This window comes from Elephas maximus, chromosome 15 (assembly GCF_024166365.1).
Source record: "Elephas maximus indicus isolate mEleMax1 chromosome 15, mEleMax1 primary haplotype, whole genome shotgun sequence".
Classification (NCBI taxonomy): domain Eukaryota; kingdom Metazoa; phylum Chordata; class Mammalia; order Proboscidea; family Elephantidae; genus Elephas; species Elephas maximus.
Genome location: NC_064833.1, coordinates 10,911,159 through 10,937,895, shown reverse-complemented (window position 1 = coordinate 10,937,895; position 26,737 = coordinate 10,911,159). Strand labels below are relative to the sequence as shown.

Below are 26,737 nucleotides of genomic sequence, written 5' to 3'. Positions count from 1 at the left end.
ACTGTCTTAATGAATTAAAATAACGAATACGACCATGATTTTATTGCTGCTGCTAGTCACCCTACTACGGGAAGGGTTGAGGGCCAGCTCAGGCGTTAGATGTGCAGGTTACTCTACTTTGGTGGTGCAGCCTGTGTCTTTCCCTTCTGGTGAGGTGGGCACAGAGCTTACATTCTTACTCGCATAGGCTCCCCAGTGTGGAGCCCAGAGCCTAGCACAGGGTGGGCCCTCAGTAACCATTTGTGGAAGGAAGAGAAGACAAAGGAAAGAAGGACTGAGTCAGTTCTGCTGGGTAAGCCACCAAAAACAGATTAAGAAAACGAAGCATACGTCAGCAGAGGAGTGGTGACACTGATTGTGACAGCTGCCATTTCAGGAGTATTTTGAGGGAGCCCTTTCAATTGAAAAGAAAAAAAAAATTTTTTTTTTTCTTTTTCAATAGGGAAATATTGACAGATATTCATATATATGTATATATTTTTAATCTCCAATAGAAGGAACATTCATTATATGATTTTTATACACCCCACTTGGTGGATGAGCATGACTCCCCTACCCCCAGAAAGGCAAAGGGAGTCCTCAGGGAGCCTGTTCAGTGCAAAAGCAAAACACAACAAAATACATGTAAACATTTAAGTATCTGCAAGAGAGTGTATGGTGCTCCGGTGGTGCAGTGGTTAAGAGCTCAGCTGCTAACCAAAAGGTTGGCGGTTCAAATCCACCAGGCACTCCTTGGAAACCCTGTGGGGCAGTTCTACTCTGTCCTATAGGGTCGCTAGGAGTCGGAATTGACTCAGCAGTGACGGGGTTTTTTTTTTTTTTTTTTTTTCTTCTTTTTGGAATAGAATGTACAGAAATGAAGAGAAATGTGAACTGGAGTGACATTTTCATGTTGGGGGTGGGATTTGAAGAGCTGGCCTGTGACGTGTGAGTTAGAGTTTGGTGGATGTAAAGAAAGGAGAAATGCATCAGGGCAAAGGAAGTAGGGGAGCAGAGGTGGGGAGGAAGGGGTGAACGTGGTTGCCCAGGTGGCCAGTGAGGAGCCTGTCCTGAAGTGCTGTATTGAAGAAGTAGGAGGACAGAAGCAGCAGTGAAGGTGGTAAAAGGTGTACGTGTGGTTTGACGTTCTCAAAATTTTTATATGATGTTTTTACATCCATGCTATTCAGCTGATAAGTTCATGTTTCATAACTTGAGTTTAGATTTTTATATCTGTGATATTGTGTATTACAGTAATTATGGGAAGATAGGAAATCAATTGCCGTTTTTCAGATTACAAAAAAAGAGAAATATTTGCACATCTATGTCGTTGGCTTTGGCACCACCTTCACAGCCATTAGCAACAGTGATCACATATAGTGTTTATACATCTTTTGTAAAGGCCAAGTCTTTGGTTACTTAAAATGACACGCTGCCCTCATTTGTACAGGAAATGATAGAAAAATGTTTGCATTTCAGTAAGTATAAAATCTACATGATGGATATATTTTCTAGTAGTACTGGCTTATGTTGACTTCAGAGCCTGCAGTCCGCAACAGAAAGTGACTGCTTCATTAGATGCTGGCAGACAGAATCTTAAGCCATGGAAGGCAAACTGGCCTAGTAAGAAAGACATGAATAGCCGAAGGGGGACCCGCTGTTAGCTATGGGTATGTTCCTGCTAGCTGAATGTCACTGGAGGCAGCATTCCACCTTACTGGAGTTCCGTGTTCTTATCTGCAAATGCAAACTTTTTTTTGTTTGTTTTTATTATGCTTTAAGTGAAAAGTTTACAAATCAAGTCAGTCTCTCATACAAAAATTTATATATACCTTGCTGTATACTCCTAGTTGCTCGCCCCCTAATGAGACAGCACACTCCTCCTCTCTAGCCTGTATTCCTCAGTCCATTCAGCCAGTTTTTGTCCACCTCTGCCTTCTCAGCTCCCTTCGAGACAGGAGCTGCTCACATAGTCTCTTGTGTCTACTTGAGCCGACACACTCAGTCCTCACCAGTATCATTTTCTGTCTTATAGTCCGGTCCAATCCCTGTCTGAAGAGTTGGCTTTGGAAATGTTTCCTGTTTGGGCCAACAGAAGGTCTGGGAACCATGACCTCCGGGGTCCTTCCAGTCTCAGTCAGGCCATTAAGTCTGGTCTTTTTATGAGAGCTAATGCAGACTTTTATCTAGGTGGTTTGGAGAGTATTTTCTAACTTAAAAGTCTATGAATCTACAATTTTTATTTGCCAGTTCATTATTATTGGCAAAGCAATAATTTCTGGGGAAAATGATCCTTTCATACATTAGGTATTCCTCTCTATAAACTATTTTCAGAGAGAGCAAATGATAATTCCTCTGAAAATAAACATTTTTGAAAGTAATGATTTTTTGGAGGGGACATATGTATTCTCAGTCTATACGTATTTTTAAATTATTACAAAGTAAATTTTAAATTCTCTCAATAATAATTAGAATTTCATGTAACTATTAAGGCTTATTTTGTGAACATTTTAAAGGAAATAAGAGTTTAGAATTGGTTTTAGGGGAACAGAGAAAGCATAATAAACTTGATGGTGGCCTTGAAATAGATACATGTTTGTAATTACAGCAATCACAGAGCGCTTATTTCTGTCAGGGCACACCTGTCAGATTTCAAGTCTTGCTGTAAGGTTGAATTCTATTTTCTAATGGTTCTGACCTGCTCCTATTTCAGGAACATTCACAGTTCAGTTTTATGATGGAGTAATTCGTTGTTTAAAAAGAATGCACATTAAAGCCATGCCCGAGGATGCTAAGGGGCAGGTAAGAGTGTTCAGCATTCCTAGCTACCCAGAGGGGTGTCTTCTTGAATGATGACTGATCAAAATCTTTTTTTTTTTTTATTAATAAAAAGTAAACTAATTGTAGGGTTATGTGCTGATAGCCCCAAATAGCAGCAAGAAAAAGAAGCTTAGAATGTAAAGTAAATTATACACATGATTTTTGCCTCTTCGGTTTTAGACCTGCTAAAGTTATAGGTCGCTAGTTTCTGTTCCAGGTGAAATCCCAGCATCCACTAAGCTGGTGTTGTCCTATCGACCCAGCTGGATCGTGTAACCAGTCTATGGGAAGTGAGGTAAGTGCCTTTTTTTTAACTTCGTTTTGTTTTTCCTGGTATGTAGCATCATATAGAAAGTTAATTTTTAATATCAAATTTTATATTTTCTTATCTTCTTCTTTCCTTCTACAAATCAGTTGTTAATCTTCTTGTAAAAGGCGCTTACCTGACACTCTGTAGGCTGTTCAGGTAGGGCTCTCCAAGTCACATGACGTAAGCAGTGTATTACATGCCTTGTCACTGCTCAGAGCAAGAATGAACGGTAAGCATTTGCAGGAGAATCTGGGATGGAGCTAGAACCACGATTCCATTTGTTGAATATGTTTCCTGAAATATCCTGGCAAGAAAAGGTGCCATTAGAAGTTGAAAATGTTTTCTTTCATATTCTGCTGTTATTTGGGATTTTCAGCACCTGGACCTACAATTAATTTTAAGAATTCGAAAGTAATCTATACAAATGTCTAATACAGAAATATGCTACATATTTGTTTCATACAGTGTGGTGGGAAATAATTGTCATCCTGAAATGTACTGAAATCGCCTGTCAACTTCAGTGAAGTGCAGACATTTAACAGCCCAAAAATGTACACCACCACAGCTATTACTGAGAAGTTATCACTGTAAATAATCTGGTTTTCAAAAATTTAATTAATTATGGAATAATCGGATAGCAAGGTTTTCTCTCCTAATATGGAAATGGATTTTAAGATGAAAATGCTCTTGATTAGGAAATCACTTTGTGTCTTCATACTTGCATGTATAAATAAAATGTTATTTTAAGCATTCAATGGTGTGATTTCTTGGTTACTGCATTGAGAGAGAGATAAAAGCATTGGGAACGTAATAGTTACCTGTTCACAGAATTCTCTGTTGTTTTTTGTTTTAAAACTATTGTTTTGTTACTCTGAATATTCAGATATCCTTGCGATGGCACTAATATTTGCCTTAAAGCTTTCCTTTTCTAAAGCAGGACATTGAACCAGTTTGATTTGTGGTAAAATTAAAGGTTGTAAAAATTAATTTGGGGGTTTATTTTTATTGGATGTATTGCATGTTCATGTTTAGTATTTTATTCCATCATGATGTATGTTAACATTAAAATCGATGCCAAAATACAAAACTACTGAAAAAACTTGGAGTACTAGTATATTTCCAATAATTTTTTATTTTTTCTTCAAAAATATTTTTAATTGTAGGCACATTAGAATATTTATAGTTTTTTTGTAAATAAAATAGTCTCATTTGGTAAATATATATATATATTTTTCTTCCTAACAAGTCTTTGACTTGTTTTCATCTAGAAAATACACTAAAATCAGGTAGTTTGGACACTGCTAACAGAATTCCAATTTTGTAGATTACCTTCTAGACTCTGAGCTCTGATAAGAATTCCTTTATAAGGATAAAAGTGAAATTTCTTTTATTAACTAGCAAAAAATAACGCATCAAACAAATGCACTGCGGAAATGCTCGTCCCTAAACTTTTACAGCACCTGCAAGGAATATGACAGGAGTAACAATTTTATATATGTGAACTTCCAAAGTAGTTAATGTACTTGAACCTCAATGAAAGCCTGTCTCTGACTTGGCACCCGTTGGTTCATTCCGGTGGCCCTCACCTGGCGTTCATACGTCGCCCTGAGCGCCTTACCGAGCTCTTCACACTGTAGTGGATGAAGTGCCTGTGGCCCCTCTACAGTCTATCCATAGATTTTTCTCACTAGGAAAAAAGGTCTGGTAGACGTGTCGGCTGCCCAAAATAGGATCTCCTCTCTCCCTCCCTTCTTTCCCTTCTTTCGTCCTTTAAATCATTTTGAGTGGAGTGGTAGCAGTGGATACATAAATAGCTGTGAAACTGATACCAAAGGATGAGGGTGGATTCCTCCCTGTAATGAGATATTCCACCTAATAAAAGCATAGCAGCAGTAATTACAGGGTGAGTGGTCGAGCCATTATATTTTTAAGTTGAGGGTATGTAGCAGAGGAAGTACTTGTTTTTTCTCTTATGCTTTTTTTTTTCCACCTGAGGGTGTGCTGATGATACACCCTCTTCTCACTTAATTGACTGTCTTGTTATCCGACATTTCACATTTACGACAATAGTAAGTAACCTGGTGACTATTGTGCGCGTTAAAAGTGTATGTCTGGCAGTAATGAACACTGAGGTGTGAGGGGAAAGTAATGCTGGCTGTGATGGTTAATGTTATGTGTCAGCTTGCCTGGGCCATGTTTCTCAGTGGTTTGTAATGATATAATTTGGCAGTTATGTATTGATGCAGTCATCCTCTATTTTGTGATCTGATGTGGTCATCCTCCATTTTTGCATAATGCTGATTTTCATATATTGACCTGGTCTTTGGAACCTGACCACGTCTATAAGTGAGGAGCAGGTGTATATAGTTTATGTTCTAACTCACTAGTGTTAAAGATTAGCTTATAAGGTTCTTTACATTTACAAGACATTTTTTGTGTACATTGTTGCATGGGATTCTCTTCTCATAGCAAATCATTTGACATTGGTATGGCTGATATTTCTGTTGCACAGTGGAAGAATTCATAATTGAGAGAATTGAGTGACTGACTTAGAAGTTTTCAGCCATTGTGTGCAGATTGATTCCTTGAGCCCAGATCTTCTGATTTCAAATGCAGGGCTCTTTTTAGTGCACTACTTTGTTATCTACAAGGAAGTTTGAAATATGTCATTACTAGCTGTCATTCATGGAAGGGTCACAGTTCGGTTAGATTTGGCGATGAACCTTTTCTAGTTAAAAATACAGCGGCAGAATAATGGGAGAATTCTTGAATCACATCGTTGTAGTGATTCCCATGATTAATAAGTGATTTGATCAAAAAGCATTTTTTAATATCTAATTTACATTCTAAAAGATACAGTATAACTCTCTTCCAGTTTTCTCTTAATTGAGGCAGAAAACAACTGGGAATGGAAATTATCCCCAATACTTTTTCAGCATTTCTCTTAAAAATTTTTTTCCCACAATACGGGGCCAGAATTAAATGCTCTGCTGTTTAATAAGACTCCAGACATGTGATCTCTGCTGTATTAACACTTTAGTTTGCTCCTCTGCTTGTATTTGCTCTTTTTTCTCTTTCTAGCTGTTGATTGCTCTCAGTGTTTTTCATTGTTGTGCTTTCTTTCCTTAACAAATGTTCATCTTAAGTCTCAATTTAGCTATAATGCTTTTAACTACCTCCATTGTTTCCTGAGCCTTAGACCAACCAGTCTTTCCATTCTTGTAAACACTGACATCAGTGCCTTTGTTTAACTTTTCCCTTTTGCTTGGAGTGCCCATTTTCTCCTTTTCTTCTGTCCTTTCCTCTAGCAAGTTTCTCTTTATCCTTCAGGGTTCTACTCACCTGTCACCATTTCTCTAAAGCCTTTCACTGGCCCTTCTCCTCAGAAATTTTAATTCTAATTCTCAGTCAGAATTAGTTGTTTGTTTTCTGCTCCCTGATAATATTTTGCTCCTTCCTCTAGTACATTTTCTGTTACATTGTCTTAGAGTTGATTTACTTGCCTGTGAATTCCTTAGTAGTAGAACCAGTTTTTTATCAGCTGTTACCTGATGAATGCTTAACATGGTTCCTGGCGTATGTAGCAGGGTATTTAGTAGGAAATTGATGAATGAATGTGTCAAGTACAATCACATCATGTTTTCAGTTCCTTTCAGTCATGGGGGAGAGACACATTGATTTTGTTTGTTTTAGTGGCTTATTGTTTTTACCATGTATTTTCAAGACCGAATAGCCATCAACGTCTATTGCTTAATGGCCTGTGTTTGTTAATGTGACCCATGAATTAAATGGATTTGATGTGAAGTTATTTTTAGTTGCTTGGACTAGGCGTTACACATTTTGGCTGAATCGGAATTGGTGCTCTGTTGTACAGAGTTTAATGGCCTCAGTGGAAAATTAACTCTATAGAGATAGTATAGATATTTGTTTTAAAAAATTAAAAATGCTATTACTTCTTCTTTATACCTTTCCATAATACTTACAGTCAGCATTTTTAGTTAAAAATAAAGCTGTGAAAATTATTTACCAACAAACAAAAAAATTAACGCAGGAGAAATAGGTATTAGCATGTTAGAAGAATGGTAACTAGCATAGACCCAGAAACTAATCTGGCAACTGACAGTGTATACTTGACCTTGTCCAAGTCGGGTAGCTTTTTTTTTTTTTTTTATCAGTGATATTAGACTGTTGTGATAAATTGGCATCTAAACTTTAAAAGCTTCAGAAAATAATAAAATCATACCATGTCTGCCTAAAATTGACTCTGTATTAAGTGGTACATTCTTCCTAATAAGGGATAACCATTCACTCGTTGGATATATATTCTTTTTAGTCTTTGTAGAATTACAGTATAATTATTTTTCTCTTATTCTACTGTTGGTTGTATTATGGAAAAGAAACACAATTCATTTAAACCCTAAAGGTCTCTGGCAGAATGTCGTGTAGTGTTCCATATTTGTGATAGGTTTCTTCTCTGTTATATTTTATTGGTATGAAAATACATCAAAGGCCTACTAGTTATTGATTATTTTCTTATTTTGTGAAAGGTTATTCAACCCATTAACCCATTAGGTTATTAAATTTGATAATCTACCACGTCGATGATCCATCTTGTAAATAAGTTTAATTTTATGTTTGTGTGCGTGTGTGAAAATTGCTTTGAAAACGTCATGTTTTTATTCATTAGTGTAATTACATCCTGATTAATTTTTAATACTTCACATGTTTTGTGTTTTTCCTTTGGAGGATTGGATAGCTTTAGTCAAAGCAGCTGCTGCAGCTGCAGCCAAGAATAAAACAGGGAGTAAACCTCGAACCAGCGCTAACAGCAATAAAGATAAAGATGAGAGAAAATGGTTTAAAGTACCTTCGAAGAAGGAAGATACTTCGACTTCTTCAGCCACACCAGAGATTGAGAAGAAGGAAGATCTGCCCACATCGAGTGAAACATTTGGTATAAAATACTCGCTTATGTTCCTTCCCTACGACAGTGGTAAACTCGAGTAGTGAATGAATCGATCCCCTTGGTTACTTGTAATTTTGTACACATAATTAAATTATTAGGATTTCACCTCTAGCGCACTGTGATGGTTAATTTTTTTAGCATCTTACAGGTAGATCTGACGATTGATGGTCTAACCTGGGCACTTAAATTGAACGCCCTCAATATTCTTGAATAGAAACATTGAGATTTTGGTTGGTAACTTCTCAGAAATAGGTTTTTGTTTATTGCTTTGTGTTTTTTTTTTTTATTTTTTAAACGCCTCTGTGTGTATTTCAGTGCATAATATGGAAAAAGCAGTAATTCATTATCTTCCTGCATTTCTTTCCTGAAGAATATCTTTTTAAGTAACCTTTTGTTTCTCATTTATCAACCTGGATAGTAGATTTGTCTTTTTCACACTTTAGTGTCAAGCACTAGATTAAAAAATAATATTCAAAGCATTTGTGCTATTTTTCTACTTTAAAAATGTTTATGTGTCTTAATTTTGGATTCTGGATAAACTCATATATTATTCTGTTAAAAGTAGGACTTCATGTAGAGCACGTTCCAAAGCTGGGCTTTCCACAGCCAGAGAACACGTTATCAAACAAGAGGAAAAACAACCAAGGCAACTCATTTCAGGCCAAGAGAGCTCGACTTAACAAGATCACTGGTAAACTACAATGATTCCTTTTTTGGGGGAATGGAGGGTTTAATTTTAGAGTAGCTTACTTTTAATAAAGTAAAATGCATTTTTTGGTTTGGGGTAATGAGCTGGTTATCCAGAAAGGCATTTAATTTATGGTTCTTTCAGGTCACCTCCTTTCAGCTCTGTCAGTTTTCTTGTGTTGTAAAAAGTGGAAAATACCACATACCTCCTACCTACCTCAGGGATGTTGTGGGGATTGATGAGAGATCAAGTGTTAGAAAACCCCATAGTGTTTTAATCACATTGATGGTAGGAGTAGTTTCTATTAAGAGTGGAATTAATCTACTTTTGTCAAGCTAAGGTGACATAATTCCTGAGGTTTTATATATTTTTACGCAAACATTCTTACTCTCGACCACTCTCAAAGATGGTACCATGCGTGGTTAGAGAGATGGATATCTGAATTAAATTCAGTTCCCGAATCTGCTGATTCCTGATGAAAGAAGAACCCTTCTGAGTTTTTCATTTCTGCCCGTACCTTCAGTTAGTCTCTAATATTGGGGCTTATTTCTCTATGTTTTCATGTAATTTAGGAAGTAGCAGTGTTAGGATGATGGAAAACAACGAAAAGCCTAGTCTGGTGAATGTTCAGAGAAGATGGAATTTAAGTATTAGAATGGGGCTGGTCACATTAGGCCCAGTGACTTACAAGGCCTATTCAGTTGAGTGATTTCTAGTCTTTAAAAGAAACTGTGAACATATTTTATTTTTCTGAGTATATGTTAGTAGGGTAGTTATAATACTTGTGCAGTCATATGTTCTTATACTAGGGGCAAGTGGTTTGTAGCATTTTTGGCCTAATAATGCTCTACAAACCTTTGTTGACGTTTATTTCCATAGTTCGGTTTCATTGTCAGACCCAGGAATAAATGTAAACCTTTTGGCAATTTTCTTACAATTGGAAGCCCACTGCCAGATGACTCCGAAGCTGAGGGTTTACTAGAGCCACTGTTACTCTAGAGTTGTTCCAAGTGGTTATAGTTGGCTTCAACAGCTGAGAATATGTATTCACTTTCCATTAGTTTATATTCTTCTCATACCTTTCCCTGGTAAAGGACATATTTGGCCGCAGGACAGGAAATATTTCAGACTGACTTACTCTTTCCACCCTGTTCTTAGAAGCTATTTGCTTTAAAGAAATCAAAATGTTATCGAAGTAATTGTTACAACAGCAATTTGAGGCTTCGGCTTTGCCTTAGAATGTGGGACCCAGTGCTCCACGCTGCCAGCTGTGGCAGAAGTGGAGTACAGCGCCTCTGACTCCTGTGTTCCAAAGACTGGAGCGGCACAGTGGACGAGCAGCCGTCAGAGAAGAGGGCGATGACACTGGTGCAGCACAGCTGCCGGCTTGCCAGCATCCTGGCTGTTCCCTTCACTCCCGATAACCTCATTTCGCCTGCAGTCAGTATACTCTTACGCATGCCTGACCGGGAAGCTCAAGCTTACCGTTTAAAGAAGGAAACAACTGAGTCCAAAATGATGTATTATTTCTGTGTGGCCTTGAAAAGAAGTAGTGGGATAAAAAACCATTTTACCATGTGCCTCAGAAAAGTTATAATACTAGGTGCCTAGTAATACTGCCGACTTCTGTGGAGGGACTCACTCTTCATTTTCTCTTGGGAATCTGAGACGAACAAGTGATCGTTGGACAATGGCAGAGAAGCCTAGGATTTTACAAATGTCAAACCAGTACCATCTTTTTTCCTTTATTTACTCAGAAGTTTTAAGTGTATGGTAATCTTTTAAAATAGTTCATATTTCTGCTTCTGTTTCTGACTTCATGTTACACCTGTATGATGTAAAGGACAATAGATACTGCAAGATTGTTTTCAGTGGTTGAAACTCAGACTTGCCTCTGTACATTTCATTTGTGATCCATAAAAAAAATGGTAGCTAATATAAAATAATGATTTTATTATGAACTTATGGTGTTTTTTAAATTTCTCAGACTCAGCTACACCTGTCTTTTTCTCCCTTTACAACTGAGAGGACTAGGGCTGGGGTCTTGGTGGCTTCCCAGCCGGCTCTGATGTGTCTCCTCCTACTGCATTTTCTATTTCTTTTAAATTTTAAATTCCTAGTTGGCAGTAAGTGAACCATCCACTTGATAAGTCTAATTCATGTATTTATGCACTCTCTTTCTGTCCCTGTCCCCACATACACACCCCCAGAGAGACTCTGAAACTGATTTTTTTTATAGAGTATAGTGTCAGGATGGCTCTTTTCAAATTTTCCTAATAGGTAGACATGGAAAATGTATTTGCAGTATATATATATAGGTTTTTTTCAGGGTCTTATTTTTTATTACATAATGTACCTCATTGATAGTTATATGCTTTTGTGCATACTGATTTATAATAATCACTTTACACAGAACATCAGGAGGCCATACTTTGGGGAAAAGTTGTGAGCAAACTGAATTTAAGTAGATTTTAGAACACAGGTTGTGAAGGGAGTAAAAGAAGAAACATCAGCAGTCTCACCTGCCTGGGAGTTCCTGGAAGGTCAGCTGGCTTAGATATGTTTGTGCCGCGTAACGAATTATAAAATCATTAAAAAAAAAACAACAACAACAAAAAAACCCCTGAGGTTTAAATTGACCTGTAGCATGTTATTGTTGATATCAGGAATATTATTATTTTTTAGAGACAGTATTGTGTTTTGAAATCCCTCGGTGAAAAGTGTACCAAGAATATAACTATTTTGCTCTTTCTTTGCTCACCTTTGCCATTCCAGGAAGCACTGGCGTCTCTTCTATTTACTCCTGTTGGCAGAGAGAGACCACTGTATATTTCATAGCTAAGTGAAGTATTGCAAATTTGTGAATTTGTTGGCAGGTGGGATTCATGAATATTTCATACTCTGTTTCTACCTATCGTTTAAATAGTTTCTTGAAAATACATTATGCATTTTGTTAAGATAATCGCCTAGTGTGTAGATCCCCTGTCCTGGAGGAGGGCCTGTTAGTAATATATTGATAATAAGCATTTGCTAATAATGAAAATTAATTTCATTTGTATCTCTTTCCCTCCAAATAATTCTTCTCATTTTTTGGGAATAGTGTACGCCTCCCCAGGATGTTAGCAGGTCAAGATCAATAGATTTGGGCTGCCTCTTAAAACAGAAGTAACCAGAGTCTTGTATTCATGTACCTCTTTTATTATTGTCCCTTTTGTTCTTTTCTTTAATAGCTCTTGTATGCTGGTGTACATATAAAATAGAAAACCTTTTTATTGATCATGATGGGGACTTTTGAGTTCTCTAGGTGCCGAGGATTGTGTTTCCTAATCAGAGTTTTAAGTAGTTTTTATTAAATGCCCCATTACATTCTATGAGCACATAACAAAAGGCTTTATTTTTTTTCTTCACAAGCTATTAAATGGGAACTGCTTTTAATTAATTGGGCCTATAATACCCTATTTTTTTTTTTTTTTTTATAATACCCTAACGTCGTGAATTTGGAAACCCTGCTGGCATAGTGGGTAAGAGCTATGGGTGCTAACCAAAAGGTCGGCAGTTCAAATCCACCAGGCACTCCTTGGAAACCGGATGGGGCAGTTCTACTCTGTCCTATGGGGTTGCTGTGAGTCAGAATCGACTTGATGGCAATGGGTTTGGTTTGGTTTTTGGTTGTAAATTTACAGAGTGTTGCTCATGATTATGTTGTTTCTGTTAATTCTCTTAGTACCTTATTTTTAATTTCATAGTTTGTGAATTCTTCCATCTATTGATGAGTATTGGAAAGTATTCTACCACCTATAGATATGTAAGGAAACAATATAAAAAAGTGAAGAAATAATTATTTAACAGGTCGAATAGCAGATTTTTGTCCTATTTGAATAGCTCTTAGAACCTCTAATAGTTCCCAGTGAAAGAAGAACTTGATTCCCTAATTATTTTTCTTTTTATTTCAGTAGTTTATCGATTCTCAACAATATTCACAGGAGAAGAAAAAGCTAATGAATATGGTTTTAAATGTTATATGCTGCAACTTTTTGCGTCATGTAAAAATATGTTCAGAATTTATGTTAATAAGGACTGAATTGATGGTTTGAAAATTTTGTAAAATTGTTTATATATACCCAAAACCCAGTGCCGTTTATATATATTAGGCTTTTTTTCCCATTCAGATCTACACTTGGTATTGTACGAGACTGGAACAAACTATGTAGATAGTTATCTCAAAATGGGCCAAATACTGGTTTTAATCCTAATCATTAGTGTACCTCAGCCATTGTTTTACACTCACCTTTTTCTGTTTTATAATTCTTGAGTGCTAGGTATTTTACTTTCCAGTAAAGGAAGGATGCCTTTTGCCTAATTTATCATTTGGGTCTGGTACTACTTTAAGAATATAATTTTAATACTTGAGTCACTTCCTAGACCTGTTAACATCTTTGGGGTAGTTATCTGAAAAAGTCAAGAGATGTTGCCCTGTGGATTGTTCTAAGTTATATGACCGGTTTTGGATACCTCTTATTCCTATTAACGATCCTGTAGACAGCTTTAGTAATATGGGTGGAATAATTGCTATGGTCAGTTTACTGTTGGTTGTTAAACATGCTTCTGTGAGTCAAGGGTTTTATTTGGCTGACTTTAAAATGACACACAGAAAAGGATTACTGTTGGTAGTCTTTTATGTGCAGGATGGGCAAAAACGGAAATATTTGCATTGAAGATACCTGACAGTCTTAGCAAAGAATCTTAACTAAGTAAATGCCTTTCCTTTTTTAATTAAAACAGAGTTTTAACATCTTGTGAAATTAATTATATGTACTTCAGATAAAATACTTGTGTTCTGAAATTGAGAATTATTGATACACATTGGAGAAAACTGGAACTCCCCAATTATTTCATTTGTAGAATGAAGATACAATATTCAGTTGAAGCTCGAGTGCTCTAGGAAGGACCCACCGTTGTCCCCCTAGCATAAAATGGATCCATCATTGTTTTTGGAACTCATGTAATAAGATAGGATACAACTGGGCACTTGAAAAAACTTTCAGAAGAGAAAAGCACATAAAAAAATATGTTAAAGGATACCAGTGAAATAGAAAATTGGGAGCGCTTTCTTAACCAAGAATACGACAACAACAAAATAAATGCTAATTTATATTGTAAATGTTTGGCTTTCTTATATCTTAATATTAATTCTACATTTTATTTTAGTTCAGAGACAAATCCTGTATTATTGGTATTAACAGTCTAAGCAGTCTTAGATTTCTGGACTTAAGCTACAGAATTTTTATTTTTAGTAGAATAATTTTTTAAAGCATATCTTTAAGAGCAATATTTAAAAAAATATAAAATTATCCAAGGAATCCTCAAGTTCTGAGTCAGTCCCTTGACTCATTATTAGAGGTGTTTGTATTTTTGTCAGGTAAACATTTTGGTATATTTATTTGCTATATATTAAGGAGTATGGGAGATTTCAGCTGCTAAAATTTTTGGGAACTTAATTAGGGTGAAAGTCAATATTTTTTCTAATAAGCAATTTTTGTACAATTTTTCTCAAGGTTTGTTGGCATCCAAAGCTGTTGGGGCGGATGGTGCTGAAAAAAAGGAAGACTGCAATGAAACGGCTCCAGTGCTGGAGCAGGTATGACGTGGTAGCGTTTGATCCTTTTCAGGGTTCCCACTGGAGCGATCACGGAGCTCTAGCATCCACTTAATTGAAATTACCCTTTGGATCAGATTTCGGAATAGGAAGCTAATTAAGTGATGACATATTTTTAATTCTACCTTCTCCAAGGTATACAGATAAACTATAGACTTCATTAGCTTTTGTTTTCAATAGACTGGCATTAAAGCCTTAGTCTCCAAAATTTGAAGGCCTGGAGACAAATATCCCAGGGTATACGCTACCAGCTGGATCACCTTTAACTCGCTTGCAAAAAGACCCTTACACAAATACTTTTGTGAGTTAAAACAGGGTTTTTGACACCTAATAAAGCTTCTTTTGAAGAAGTTTCTTTTATATTGTAACAATTAGTGTTATTAGACTGACTGTGTTTTATGAATTGATTGATGAGCCATACATTTTTGCTAGGATGTATATTTTAATAACTACACAAAAAAGAGAGTTTAAAAACAAGGGTCTGTCTTTAAACCACCTAACAGAGGACTTTAAAAGTGAAGGTTACAGTTGCTAGATTTTGCCTTGGCTACCTTCAGGTTCCCACAGTACCTGTACATAGTGAACTGTGCATGCTTTTACATTCTCTAAGGGCTTAACTTCTTAGGCACGTAAGACTGTAAGAACACAGTGATAGCCATAACTGGATTTCCTTGGGTCTCCTGTTTTAAAATCTGAGCCTTAATGTAGTTTTAATATATCCTTTTTGTATTGTTTTCATTTTCTTTATTAGTAGCCTAAAAAAGAAGACTTTAGGATGAGTATCTTTTGCTCTTCTCTATATATGTTTTTTTTTTTAAAAAAGTCCAAATTTAATTGATATTGTATTGAGTTTTTCAGGGTTATTTTAGGCCTCATTTGATAACAGTGCATTGTTTGGTGCCTCCATTACTGTTGTATTAAATCAGTGGTCTTTTAAATTGATTAATATGTCAGCAAATCATACTTTCCGATTTTCTGTGATCATCAAACGGTTAAGTCTTTGCCGTTATTGTCAATATCGCTACCAAATTTTGAATGACTTTTTTACTGTGTATTACTACATTTAACGTCCCAGATACAACAATATTTTGTATTTTCGCCATGGTATTCTCAGAGTGCAATAAATCAGGGACTTGGGTAATAAAATGTTTCTGGAAAATTCATTACAATGTCAATCTTTGATTATGCACAATCCTGCTGAGGTGAATGTGATTGTAAAATTACTTACTACATATGGAAGTTAGCGTAGAGGGCAGTGCCCCTTTCAGAGAGACAGAAAAAGCAGTGTTTCGAAATTGGGTTTAAAAAGAAAGAAAAATTGAGTGACTTGGCTGTTCCATTTTGCATATTTTAAAATTTTTCTGAGTGTCCTTGCCAGTTTTGTAACAAAGAGACTTTGAGACTTTGAACGAAACTTTGTAAATGAGGTTAGTTTTTTAAGGAACATGGTGCTCCTCCCACCTGTTTATTTGTCATTCAGGTCGATTTCAGTGTGAAAATGTTTTGTTAACTATTCATTTTTGTACCTAAACAGTAGTCCTGATTCAGATTTAAAAAGCTGAGCTATAAAACCCTTAACGACATCTCTGTTGGAATCAGCCATAGACCTAAAGGAGAGGTATTGATCGTCACTTACCTCTGTTGTCCCTGCGAGTAAAGTAATGCCGCTCAGGACAGACTGATAACAGGCCGACAGCCAACCTACTGTGCTGATGGAGTCATTTTACTGATACTTTCAGAATATTCAAACTCTGTGGTCTTGAACCCCAATTCCCAGATTATTAATTATAGATTATTTAATTGTATTAGGGATATGTCATGTTATGTTTACTTTGGGGTAAAACCTGCATTAGTTGCATAATAACTCAGTAAGGCTTTCAGAATGTTAATTTGTCCTTGTTTAGAAGTTAAGCACCTTATCAAAATATTAATTTAAGTTTTAAAATCTTGTTTTATAACTTTGTAACTCGAGAGTAATGGATGCTGTAGTGATGTCTTTCACATATGTGAAGATGAACAATAAAATTGTTTCTTTACAAGTAATGGCTGTAATTACTTTTCTGGCAACACCTTTTATGATGAGCTTAGGAATAATTTCCATTTATGGAGTACTTTCTCAGATGATTAAACTGCACTGACACACATGTGTAACAGTAAATTCAACAATAGGATGATGACAACTGAACGAATGGGACACTTGACATGAGACCTTTATGTGGTATGTCCAACATGCCATCTGTAGAGCAAAGTTGCCCTACTTAATTCCAAATATATACTTTTTTCCACCAAAATTTGAGCCCTTTCATGTTTTAGCAGTAACAGAACGTTGTTAGGTCCCCAGACAGTGATCTCTCATACTCCAGAGAGCTGCAGACCGCAGACTTGGTGGTCATCCCTCACAAAAGACAAGGGAGTAAAGAGGTTTCTTGAGGACAAGCATGTTATTCGTAGTGCTAACAGTTTGACTCTTACAGAGGCCTATCTTAGCATAAATTTAAAAGAAAATTGTGCATCTCACATACTTTACGCTCAGATACATACATCAGAAAGAACACAGTATAGACCTTTTAACACCATAGATTCCAAATTCATCCAATGTGGTGATTCTCCGTTATCTTTTGAACAGTGGACACATTCACACGTATTTTGATAGGTAGGACATTTTACTGCCAAATGAATTAAAATATTCTTTATGAAAGAACTGACAAAGTTCTAATTTTTTTTTTTTTAAAAGTATCAGTTGGCAGGAAGAAGGTAAAAACTCTCATCTAAGAATGCGACGTATTTTGTTTTTAAATCCGATGTTTTTAACTTACACTTTATCTCCTTGGTTTTTTTTTGTTGTTGTTGTTTGTTTTTTGTATTGTTTTTTAGTCTTTTAACTCTAATTGCTGGTGGCTCTGATTTCATGATGCATTATGATTATGAAACTCTGGCTTTCAGCACTAAAATGAGTTAAAGATGATGTTTCGTTAATTTGGTCATTGTTTTTCTGTTGCCGTCTTTCTTTAAAGGGAAACTGTTACTTAGCCTTTCACATTCAGTTTGATAAAGGAAATGATAAAATAGCTGAAAATCAAAAGCTTCAATGTATTCCTCTGTCACTGTAACCCATGAAACACTGTTATTTACCTTCTTGTTACTAATGTCATTGGTAATTATGGTACCAGAAGGGGTATATTTAAATTTAATACCGAAAAGATTTTTCCAGCAAGGTAGCATTTTATATCCTGAGAATATTATAAGTAACATGTTAAGAAGTTTTTAGACTACAAGTTGACAGCATCCCTTTAAAGACAGCCTGTTCAACTTTTAGTTAATAATCTGTGGGGTTCTTTTTGGTTTTTCATTTGTAATAGAAATGTTATATGTTGCTTAACAATGTTTTTGGATACTAAAGTTGCTTAACAATCAAAGTAGAATACAAGAACAAAAAATGAAGAAACCAAAATAAAAATATCAATTTTTTATTATTTATTCAGGCGATTTCACCTAAACCTCAAAGTCAGAAAAAAAATGAAGCTGACATTAGCAGTTCTGCCAACACTCAGAAACCTGCACTGTTATCCTCAACTTTGTCTTCAGGGAAGGCTCGCAGCAAGAAATGCAAACATGAATCTGGAGATTCTTCTGGGTGTATAAAACCCCCTAAATCACCACTTTCCCCAGAGTTAATACAAGTCGAGGATTTGACGCTTGTATCTCAGCTTTCTTCTTCAGTGATAAATAAAACTAGTGAGCACAGATTTTTAAAAAATAGTTGCTTATCCTATAAGATACATTGAAAACAGTTTGATTATAGTTATATTGTATTTTTATAAGGTTGCTTTTTAAAAACTCAAACTTTAAGTGCATATGGTAGGGAAGGCTTGAAACTTTCATGGGCAAAAACCATATACCTTTCTTACTGGTTTATAGTACAGAGACTGTACGGCTGGCGGGGAAACCTTACCATGTGGTAACACGAGGGCCACTGTAGTTGGACTCTCCTCAGCTAATAAGCCAAGCATGACGGGAGGCCTGATTCATTATAAAAAAAAAAAAAAAAAAACAACAACAGAAAGATAAAGAGATCCATGGTGGATATTTTTCTCAACTTCCGGGACTATCCAGTGGGTAGATCAGCGCTCCCACCTGCCCGTAATCCCTTTCTGCAGTTCATTTGGTTCATTTTTATTCTAGGATTTAGAGTCTAAGGTTTAGTTTCATCTTATTAATGGAAAAAGGAGACTCTTCCTCGATCCTGTTTTAAGAGATTTCACTCTTTCAGTACCACCAACCTTCCTAGAGTTAACTTCGTCTTTTTTTTTTTTTTTTCTTCGTCTTTTTTAAAAATGGTCTTTCAACATGGGTTGGGTTGTGTAGGACGCTACATTTCTCCTACTAGCTCAGTGTTCTGAGTTAGAGACCTGCGGAAATCTGTTAACGTGGGAGTCACTTGGTAAAAGATACTTTCCTTTTGCTCTTTACGCAACAAATGAACCAGTAACATGATTAGTAGGTGAATATAACACATTCCCCTCTGAACTATCCTGTATCTTATATTTTCCAGAACAGTTGCAGATATTGGTGTTGGGAAGACTTTTATTAAACACATTAACCTCCTCTTCCGTGTAGCTGCCATGTTTTTTACCAAACCATATTTTTCCCTTTTTGATCAGGAGTCTTTTTTGTTGTTTTTTTTTAGCTTTTTCAATTGTTGGTTGTTTTTTTAATGAATGGGTAGAAAGGATGGGAAGAGAAATATTTCATTGTTTCCTCATAACCTTCATTTCATTTTGTCATCTATCATGAAATAGTATCATGACTGGTCACTACAATGTCACATGACATTGATAAGTATTTTATTTTGAAATACTTAGAGCAATTGATTTTTCTTTCCTTTTTTCCAGTTATAGCAGTTGATTTTCATTTCCTTTTTCCCAGTTATTACCATTTTAATTTTGATAAAGTTGAACTTTTAAATACTGAAAACATCAACTTCTTCAGAGCCCTCTCATTTTCTCCTAAATTAGCGTGAATATGTTGGCCTATGTCATATTCCCTTCTCCTGAATTAGCATGAATATGTTGGCCTATGTAATCCTGCCTCTACCGAATAGTCAAATGTGTTTACGTGCCATGTAGAGGTTAAAAAAAATTAAAAACTGACAGGTTTCCAAATTTGTGTGTTACATAGTTAGAATCGACTCGGCGGCACTGGGTTTTTTTGTTGTATAGTTAGAATAGGTTTAAATGACTCGCTAAGTTAGTTGGAAAAAGGGCAAGAAAAGTGTCATAGTCTTCTGAAATTCTCATTGTTTGCCCATAATCAGTACGTCAAGTTGTTTTTGTTCAGTTTTCTTTTTTTTTTTTTTTTTTTAATGAATCAGGCCCAGAAATACGTTTATAGCCATCCATTTGGGGGGAATGAGGGTGGGATAAAGTTACATTAGTTTTACTTTGGCAACTAAAGCAAAGCACTATCTTTACAATGTCTGTCACATTTTTGTCACCTATGCCCCCTGCCTTTTTTTTTTTTCCTTAGAATTTCTAGATTTGTAATGTAACAAAAGGGATATATATATATATATATACATATTTTTATCTTTGCCTTTTGGTACAAAGAGACTGTTTTCCCTAAAGGAAAAATTGAAATTTACACAATGGTCTGTGATGAGAGAATTTACTGTAGCCTGTCACTTGCGAAACAACCTGAAATTAATGTTCCATCTGTTTTCTTTTGGTTATAGTAGGTTTTAGATTTTGGACTGTATTGATGACCATTTTTTGTTAACGAGGGCACAGTTTTTGTCTCTGATTACCTTTGGAACATTCCGTTCCTTCTGGATACCTTAAAGCAACATCAGAGGGCAGGATTTGAATCCTTTTTTCCCCATTTATCTCCTTAAATATTATAAGATGACCCTGGTGTGTATATGCTCCGTGAACATTGAAGATCTTTTTCTAGGTCCTCCACAGCCCGTGAACCCCCCTAAACCTTTCAAGCATAGTGAGCGGAGAAGAAGATCTCAGCGCTTAGCCACCTTGCCTGTGCCTGACGATTCTGTAGAAAAGGTCTCTTCTCCCTCTGCAGCCACTGATGGGAAAGCATTCTCCATCAGTTCTCAAAACCTGCAAGAGCCTTCAGTACCAGAGGGTAATGTATATGTTGATTTAATACAGAACCAAACGTAAAAGAAGATAAAGAAAAAAACTAAGTGATAAAGATTATTAGAATATTAAGAAATCTGTACTTCCTTCATCTTTTTGGACTTTGAAGCACTTCATTTATACTGTAAATGCTTATCGAGTACTGCCTTTGTGCCAGGCGCTGTTTAACTGAATGTAACACTTGAATCCGCACTAATATTAACTGAGTCAGTTTATCTGTGTTAATATCATATTGCATTCTTTATTTTGTGTAGTGCCTGATGTTGCACATTTGTCACTTGAGAAGCTGGGACCTTGTCTCCCTCTTGATTTAAGTCGTGGTTTGGAAGTTGCAGCGCCAGTAGTCCCAGATCCCTCTTACCATAATGAGTTCCCCAGGGTGGAAAAGGAAGATACACAGATGCCTACTACATATCCTTCCAAAGCTGCAGCTGATGGAAGAGGAGCTCCCACAGCGACAGGTAAAAAATGTTCCTGTTGTAAGTATCTAGGTTTGCAGTGATGGGGGTACACGTTTTGATGTACAATTACATTATTTTAATTCCTGTATAAGGAGCCCCAGTGACACAGTGGTTAAGTGCTCGGCTGCCAACCGCAAGGTCAGCGGTTCGAACCCACCAGCCACTCCTCGGTAGAAAGATGTTGCAGTCTGCTTCCGTAAAGATTTTGGCCTTGGAAACCCAATGGGACAGTTTCGTCCTGTTGCTATGAGTTGGAATCGACTGGATGGCAATGGGTTAATTCCTTTTCCTAAATACTTTTGTATGACACTTACGGGAGAGAGGGTTTCTCTGTCTGTATAAAGTTCTTTTGTGTGACCAATTTATTGTCATATTTCCTGAACATGCTTCTACTTTGTCCCTTTAATCTACTTCCACCTCCCTGCTTCTCTCTTACCGGCAAATGTGAAGTTACCTTGCACATATCTTATTTTAAGAAATTAATGCCCAGAGCTGAAGATTTGAAGGTTTTGAACTATTTCTTGTAGCTTCCCAAATCTGAACCATTGTCTTTGGGCTGTCTTTTTCTAAGCCCCTTCTTTCTTTGGAGCCCTGGTGGTGCAGTGGTTAAGCATTTGGCTGCTAACCAAAAGGTCAGCAGTTCGAATCCATCAACCGCTCCTTGGAAACCCGATGGGGCAGTTTTTCCACTCTGCCCTGTACGGTTGCTAGGAGTCAGAATTGACTGAACGGCAAAGGGTTTCGTTTTGGTTTTTGGTTTCTTTCTTTACGGTGATTAATTTTTCTTTCTCACCAGGTTGTTGAATTACCCTTGAGCCTTTGAGATATTTTTTTCTGTTGAAGGTTTTATGCAGTTCTTTAACAATCTGGAATTTGCTGCTGCACCGAATATGTGAAAAATACGTTAAAATTATAATGGTGTCTGTCCATTGGGAAAATTATTTTTTGATGTACATGTGCAAATGTATTTTCCTTAAAAGTACATGTAGTCTAATAATAGTAGCAAGACTGAAATATAAACCAATACAAATAGGCAAGTAGTAAAGTGTTACATTGTCCAGCTTGTATATCCTTAAATGTCAGAGTAATGATTGTGCATGGAAATCTTCGTTCATATTATTTTCCTTCTGATCAGGGTATTAGCCTAGACTTTTTTTCAGAATTAGCATATTCTTGGCGGTATGGCTGACTGCCATGGGGGCATGGTTCTTGTTATTTCTCATAGTGCTCAAATGACTAGGGTAGAGAGAAGACACACCAATATTCTTTTCCTCTTTAAATATTAGAAATAATAGTAGGACAGCTTTGTGGAAAGTGAAATGTGGAGAGGAGTTTAGCTTTACAATTTGATGAATTTGTAGATTGGTTTGTTGAAGGGTGCGGATCATCCTTTGGGTACGGTGAGCTTGGTAGCACAGTGGCTGGCCTCTTCAGTTCCTTAAATAAGCAAATGCATAGTTTGAAATGTCCATTACTAAAAGTCAGTTTATTAGATGATTGAACATAGTGTTTGAATTTGGGAGGTGGGAGTCTTATTTGTTTCTGAGGGAGGTTGGAGGGAAATAATGGAATTTAGGTCATATTCTAATTGGAGACCTTTTGATTAAAACCTTGTGAGCCTGACTCACTTGTGTTGCAATTTTAAATGGCCGGCTTGCTTTTTCCTCTTAACAGATTTGTCACCCACCCTCTCTCAACTGTTCTGGAGTATTTGCTGGACTTCTCTCTGCCTCCTAAATTGTCTTCCGTCTAGATTCAGTGTCAGTTTTTTTGGCTTTTTGTTTCATTTTGTTGTAATGCATTTGGCTAGTTGGTTGGTTTACATCTCAGTTATGAAAGACATCTTTGTTGCTGGTAAATGTTAAAACTTCCATAGAAAGCATTATTTACCAGAGCTTAAAGATGTTTTCTGGGCTGTTTTTGTCAGAAAAAACTGTTGGGGTATTTAGCATGATGACATAGTAGTTGTTAACTGTGAAATAGTTTAACAGACTTAAGTTACTACTTTTTTCAGTACGAGATATGTGCATATTGCTGAGCTTAGGAGTCACGCTGAAGGGTTGAGGAGATTATGAACATGATCAAATAACTGTATACACCTGCTCTTAACAGATTAAAACCTCTTTTAATTGTTTTTCCAGTAGAGATAATGAGCTTGCACTAATCCGTCTACACTTCTCCCCTAGGAGGGATGGCAGCGTGACTAAGCAGGGTTAGACTATGTCGATGCCCACGCTACCAAAAGAAGCTGTTGGTAGCATTGTAGAAACCAAAGGCTTTATTTTATTATCAGAATACTTAATCTAACAGAGCCACCCTGTTTGAGGTAGTGACAGAGCTTCAGAAAGACTCTTAGTTCTCTCACTATCTGGGAACCTGGGCTAGCTTTCTTATCTACACACCGAATATATGTATTGCAGATACTGAACTGCCTCTAACTTCTTTAAGGAGATAAAGGATATATATAATGGATATGAAATTTTTTAGCTGTTAAATCCTTTATAAATTCTAAATAATGTTAGACGCTGGACCTGTGGATCAAGATTGAAAATACTTCGCCTTGAAAAAGAAGCTTTTCCTGTAATACCAGGCACCACAGGCAGTAGCTGTTTATTGCTCCCTTGTGAGAATCGTCTCTTAGGAGCCCTGGAAGGTGCAAATGGTTAAGCATTCAACTGCAAGTCAGAAGGTTAGCTGAACCCACCCAGAGGGGCCTGGGGAGACAGGCCTGGGGATCTGCATCTGAAAAGTCACAGCCTCGAAAATTCTGTGGGGTTACCATGAGTTGGAATTGAATCAAAAAAACTAACAGCAACAGGATAGAGAACAGAATAAAAGCACAAGACAGAGAATTTAGAGAATTCGCCTTCAAGAAACTTATAATCTAGAAAGAACACACAAATCAAAACTGAGATGTGAATAACTTTACTTTAATGCAGGATGTAAGTGCCTTAAGAGGTCCATAGTGCTGTTGGGTCAGCAGAGGAAGATTGTCCTCATCTGGGGCCCTTACGCAGGGTTGAAGATGGATCTTTGGGTGATCTTAGCTGAGTTGGTGGCTAGCCTCTTTATAGCACTGGAGGGACAGCCCACCTGCCCACTCTTCTTTCTCCCTTTCAGCAATAATTACATAAATCAACCTCTCTGAAGTGCAGTTTTTTATCTGTATGATGAAGTTGTAATAGATAATGTCTGTGGTCACTTTTGGCTCGGAAATTTTGATTTTTTAAATAGGTTATTATTTCATTGAGTGTACATCTTGGTGGAATCTAAGTTTCTTCTGAAGGAAAGAGCTTGGTATGGTAGGATTATTAATTTTCAGCTTCTAATATTTAAATCATCATCCTTGTCGAACTCAACGGCAACGGGTCGGCTACGGGTAATATTTAAATATTTTTAGTTTTCAGATGTTCTTAGACATCTCACGTATTCTTAACTTCTGTTAATAATCAGTGTGAAAACAAATTTGGGATTAATAGATGATTTGGAAATAATTTTAAGTGTTTTTAACTTAGCTTTGCGGTAAAATAAATACCTTCAGCAACATCTTCATTCTCTCTTTTGGAAGAATCACTACATAAATATCAAATATTTGCCTCTGCCTTATTGCAGATTATTACAGTTAATATGGATATGAGTATTGGAATATATAGCTACAAAGATCATAATAATATCAGGATGTTCGTTAGCAGACCACTAAGTTCTAGGATGAGTCGGAATCGAATCGAGGGCAGTGGGTTTTTTTTTGGTAAGTTCTAGGGTACCACTGATTGAAATTATTAGACTTTTCTTTAGTGCCATTGAAAATTCAGATCTCAGATTAATGAAATGTAGATGTAAGTAAATGAATACCGTGTTAATTATCATATAGTTAAATTAATTGGACTCTTCTTAGTGAATCCCCTGTAGAGAGTCCGTGAATTATATTATTGATAGCCTAATATATTTTTATTAGCAAAGAAAAACAGAGGGAAACTATGGGGTTGGTATGAGTTGGTGTGACAAAAACATGTCATAAGCTATGCAATCTGCCTGTGCAGCCCGTTTTAAGATGGCCTTCATTATACAGGCAGTCCCTGGGCCCCGAATGAGACTTGCTTCTAAGTACGTCTTTGAGAGTTTGTAGGTGAGTTGGAACAGATGCGTGTGCTCCCGATGTGGCCTTACCGTAGGGTCACTGTGAGTTGGAATCGACTCCACAGCAACAGGTTTGGTTTGGTTTTAGGGCAGGAACAGCCTCGAGGCCGTTTTAATGATTTAAAAGCTGCACCTGTAGCAAGTGAAGGTGGTCGTGTGAGGAGTTTGCTGTGAGTAGACGTTGGTTCCGTCCTTTCAAAGTGAAGGCAAATTTACGTCACACTGAAGGGCAAGTACAGGTTGTCCCTAAGTCAGATGACCATAACCAGAGGTCTTACTGTAGTCTAACACCTTACATCAGCTTTACATTTTCTTTTTAAAGTGTTTTTCCAGAATTGTTCAAAACAAAACAAAACTACAACCAGAGACTCCCTGATCTACCCCCACCCTACCCCAAATGTCCATGATTTCCACAGAGCTTGAATTTTCTATGGAGTTTTTCAAGGATTGCCTCTTTTTTCACCAGAAGAACCTGAGATACTTCGCGTACTAGAAGGGACTTGAGAAACCATTCTGCGTTACTGGTTTTTTCATTGTGTACAAGCAGGCTTGGTTTTGGGATCGACCCCTCCTTTAATCCAAGTAGATCCTTTTTTTCTTGTTTGTTTGTTTTGTGTATTAGGCTATCATATAACATTTTATTTGAAGAAAATATTCAATCGATAAAGTTTAGTTTAAAAAAAAAAAATCACTGTTCTATAACCTAATGGAGCCTTGGCAGCAAAGTAGTGAAGAGCTTGGCTGCTAACCAAAAAGGTCAGCAGTTTGAATCCACCAGCTGCTCCTTGGAAACCCTATGGGGCAGTTCTATTCTGTCCTCTGAGGCCTTTATGAGTTGAAATCGACTTGACCGCAACGTGTTTGGCTAAGCTAATATCGTACTATTTGGTTCCCAGATGCTAACCCATGGTGAAATAAAGGCAATGTAGTGAACTTCTATAAAATTAAATTTATTCTTTGGTTGACTTCTAGAATAGATCTGTTCTCTTTTTTTTTAAATGTGTGCATGTGTGTTTTACAAGACCTACCACTATTATTATATATGTGAATGTTCATTTTAATACCCTTACTCATGTAAAATGAAATGCTGACAACCCTTGTCAGTCTTCCAATTTTACTTTTGAAATTTTACCACATATGAAATCTGAAGATTTGGGAACCACTAGGACTTGTGAGGAGCCCTGGTAGTGCTGTGATTAAGAGCTCAGCTGCTAACCAAAAGGTTGGCAGTTCGAATCCACCAGCAGCTCCTTGGAAACCCTATGGGGCAGCTCTTCTCTGTCTTATAGGGCTAAAATGAGTTGGCAACAGGTATATACAGGTAGGACATGTGAAAACTGACTCTAGAACTGGTTGTCCTAAAAGCACCCTGGGAAAAGTATCTCTTCTGCTGTGCTGACCCCTGTGTTCTGGAACGGTAGTCCATGACCATTTTATGGACCCTCCACAAATGCTCCAGTTACCTGAGGGATCATAGTCGGGAAAGGTAGCACAATAAGGTAATTCCTAGAATTTACCCCCGCCTCCTGCCATCAGGAGATGTGGAGCATTTCTCTACCTTTCACCCT

General features: G+C 36.8%; 1 protein-coding gene across 9 annotated transcripts in view; it reads left to right on the top strand.

The window, feature by feature from the left end:
• The window catches only part of PHF20L1 (PHD finger protein 20 like 1), a 90,411-nt gene that overhangs the window by 24,393 nt on the left and 39,281 nt on the right, over positions 1–26,737 (top strand). For 4 of the 9 annotated variants that reach the window (XM_049853594.1, XM_049853599.1, XM_049853593.1 and 1 more), the window contains exons 5-12: positions 2,693–2,781; positions 3,005–3,094; positions 7,856–8,063; positions 8,638–8,766; positions 14,319–14,401; positions 17,902–18,154; positions 20,369–20,557; positions 20,826–21,032. In XM_049853594.1, the coding sequence (XP_049709551.1) occupies positions 2,693–2,781; positions 3,005–3,094; positions 7,856–8,063; positions 8,638–8,766; positions 14,319–14,401; positions 17,902–18,154; positions 20,369–20,557; positions 20,826–21,032 (1,248 nt within the window). The remainder of the gene's footprint in view (positions 1–2,692; positions 2,782–3,004; positions 3,095–7,855; positions 8,064–8,637; positions 8,767–14,318; positions 14,402–17,901; positions 18,155–20,368; positions 20,558–20,825; positions 21,033–26,737) is intronic. The other 5 variants (XM_049853597.1, XM_049853595.1, XM_049853598.1 and 2 more) reach the window with 5 other exon arrangements.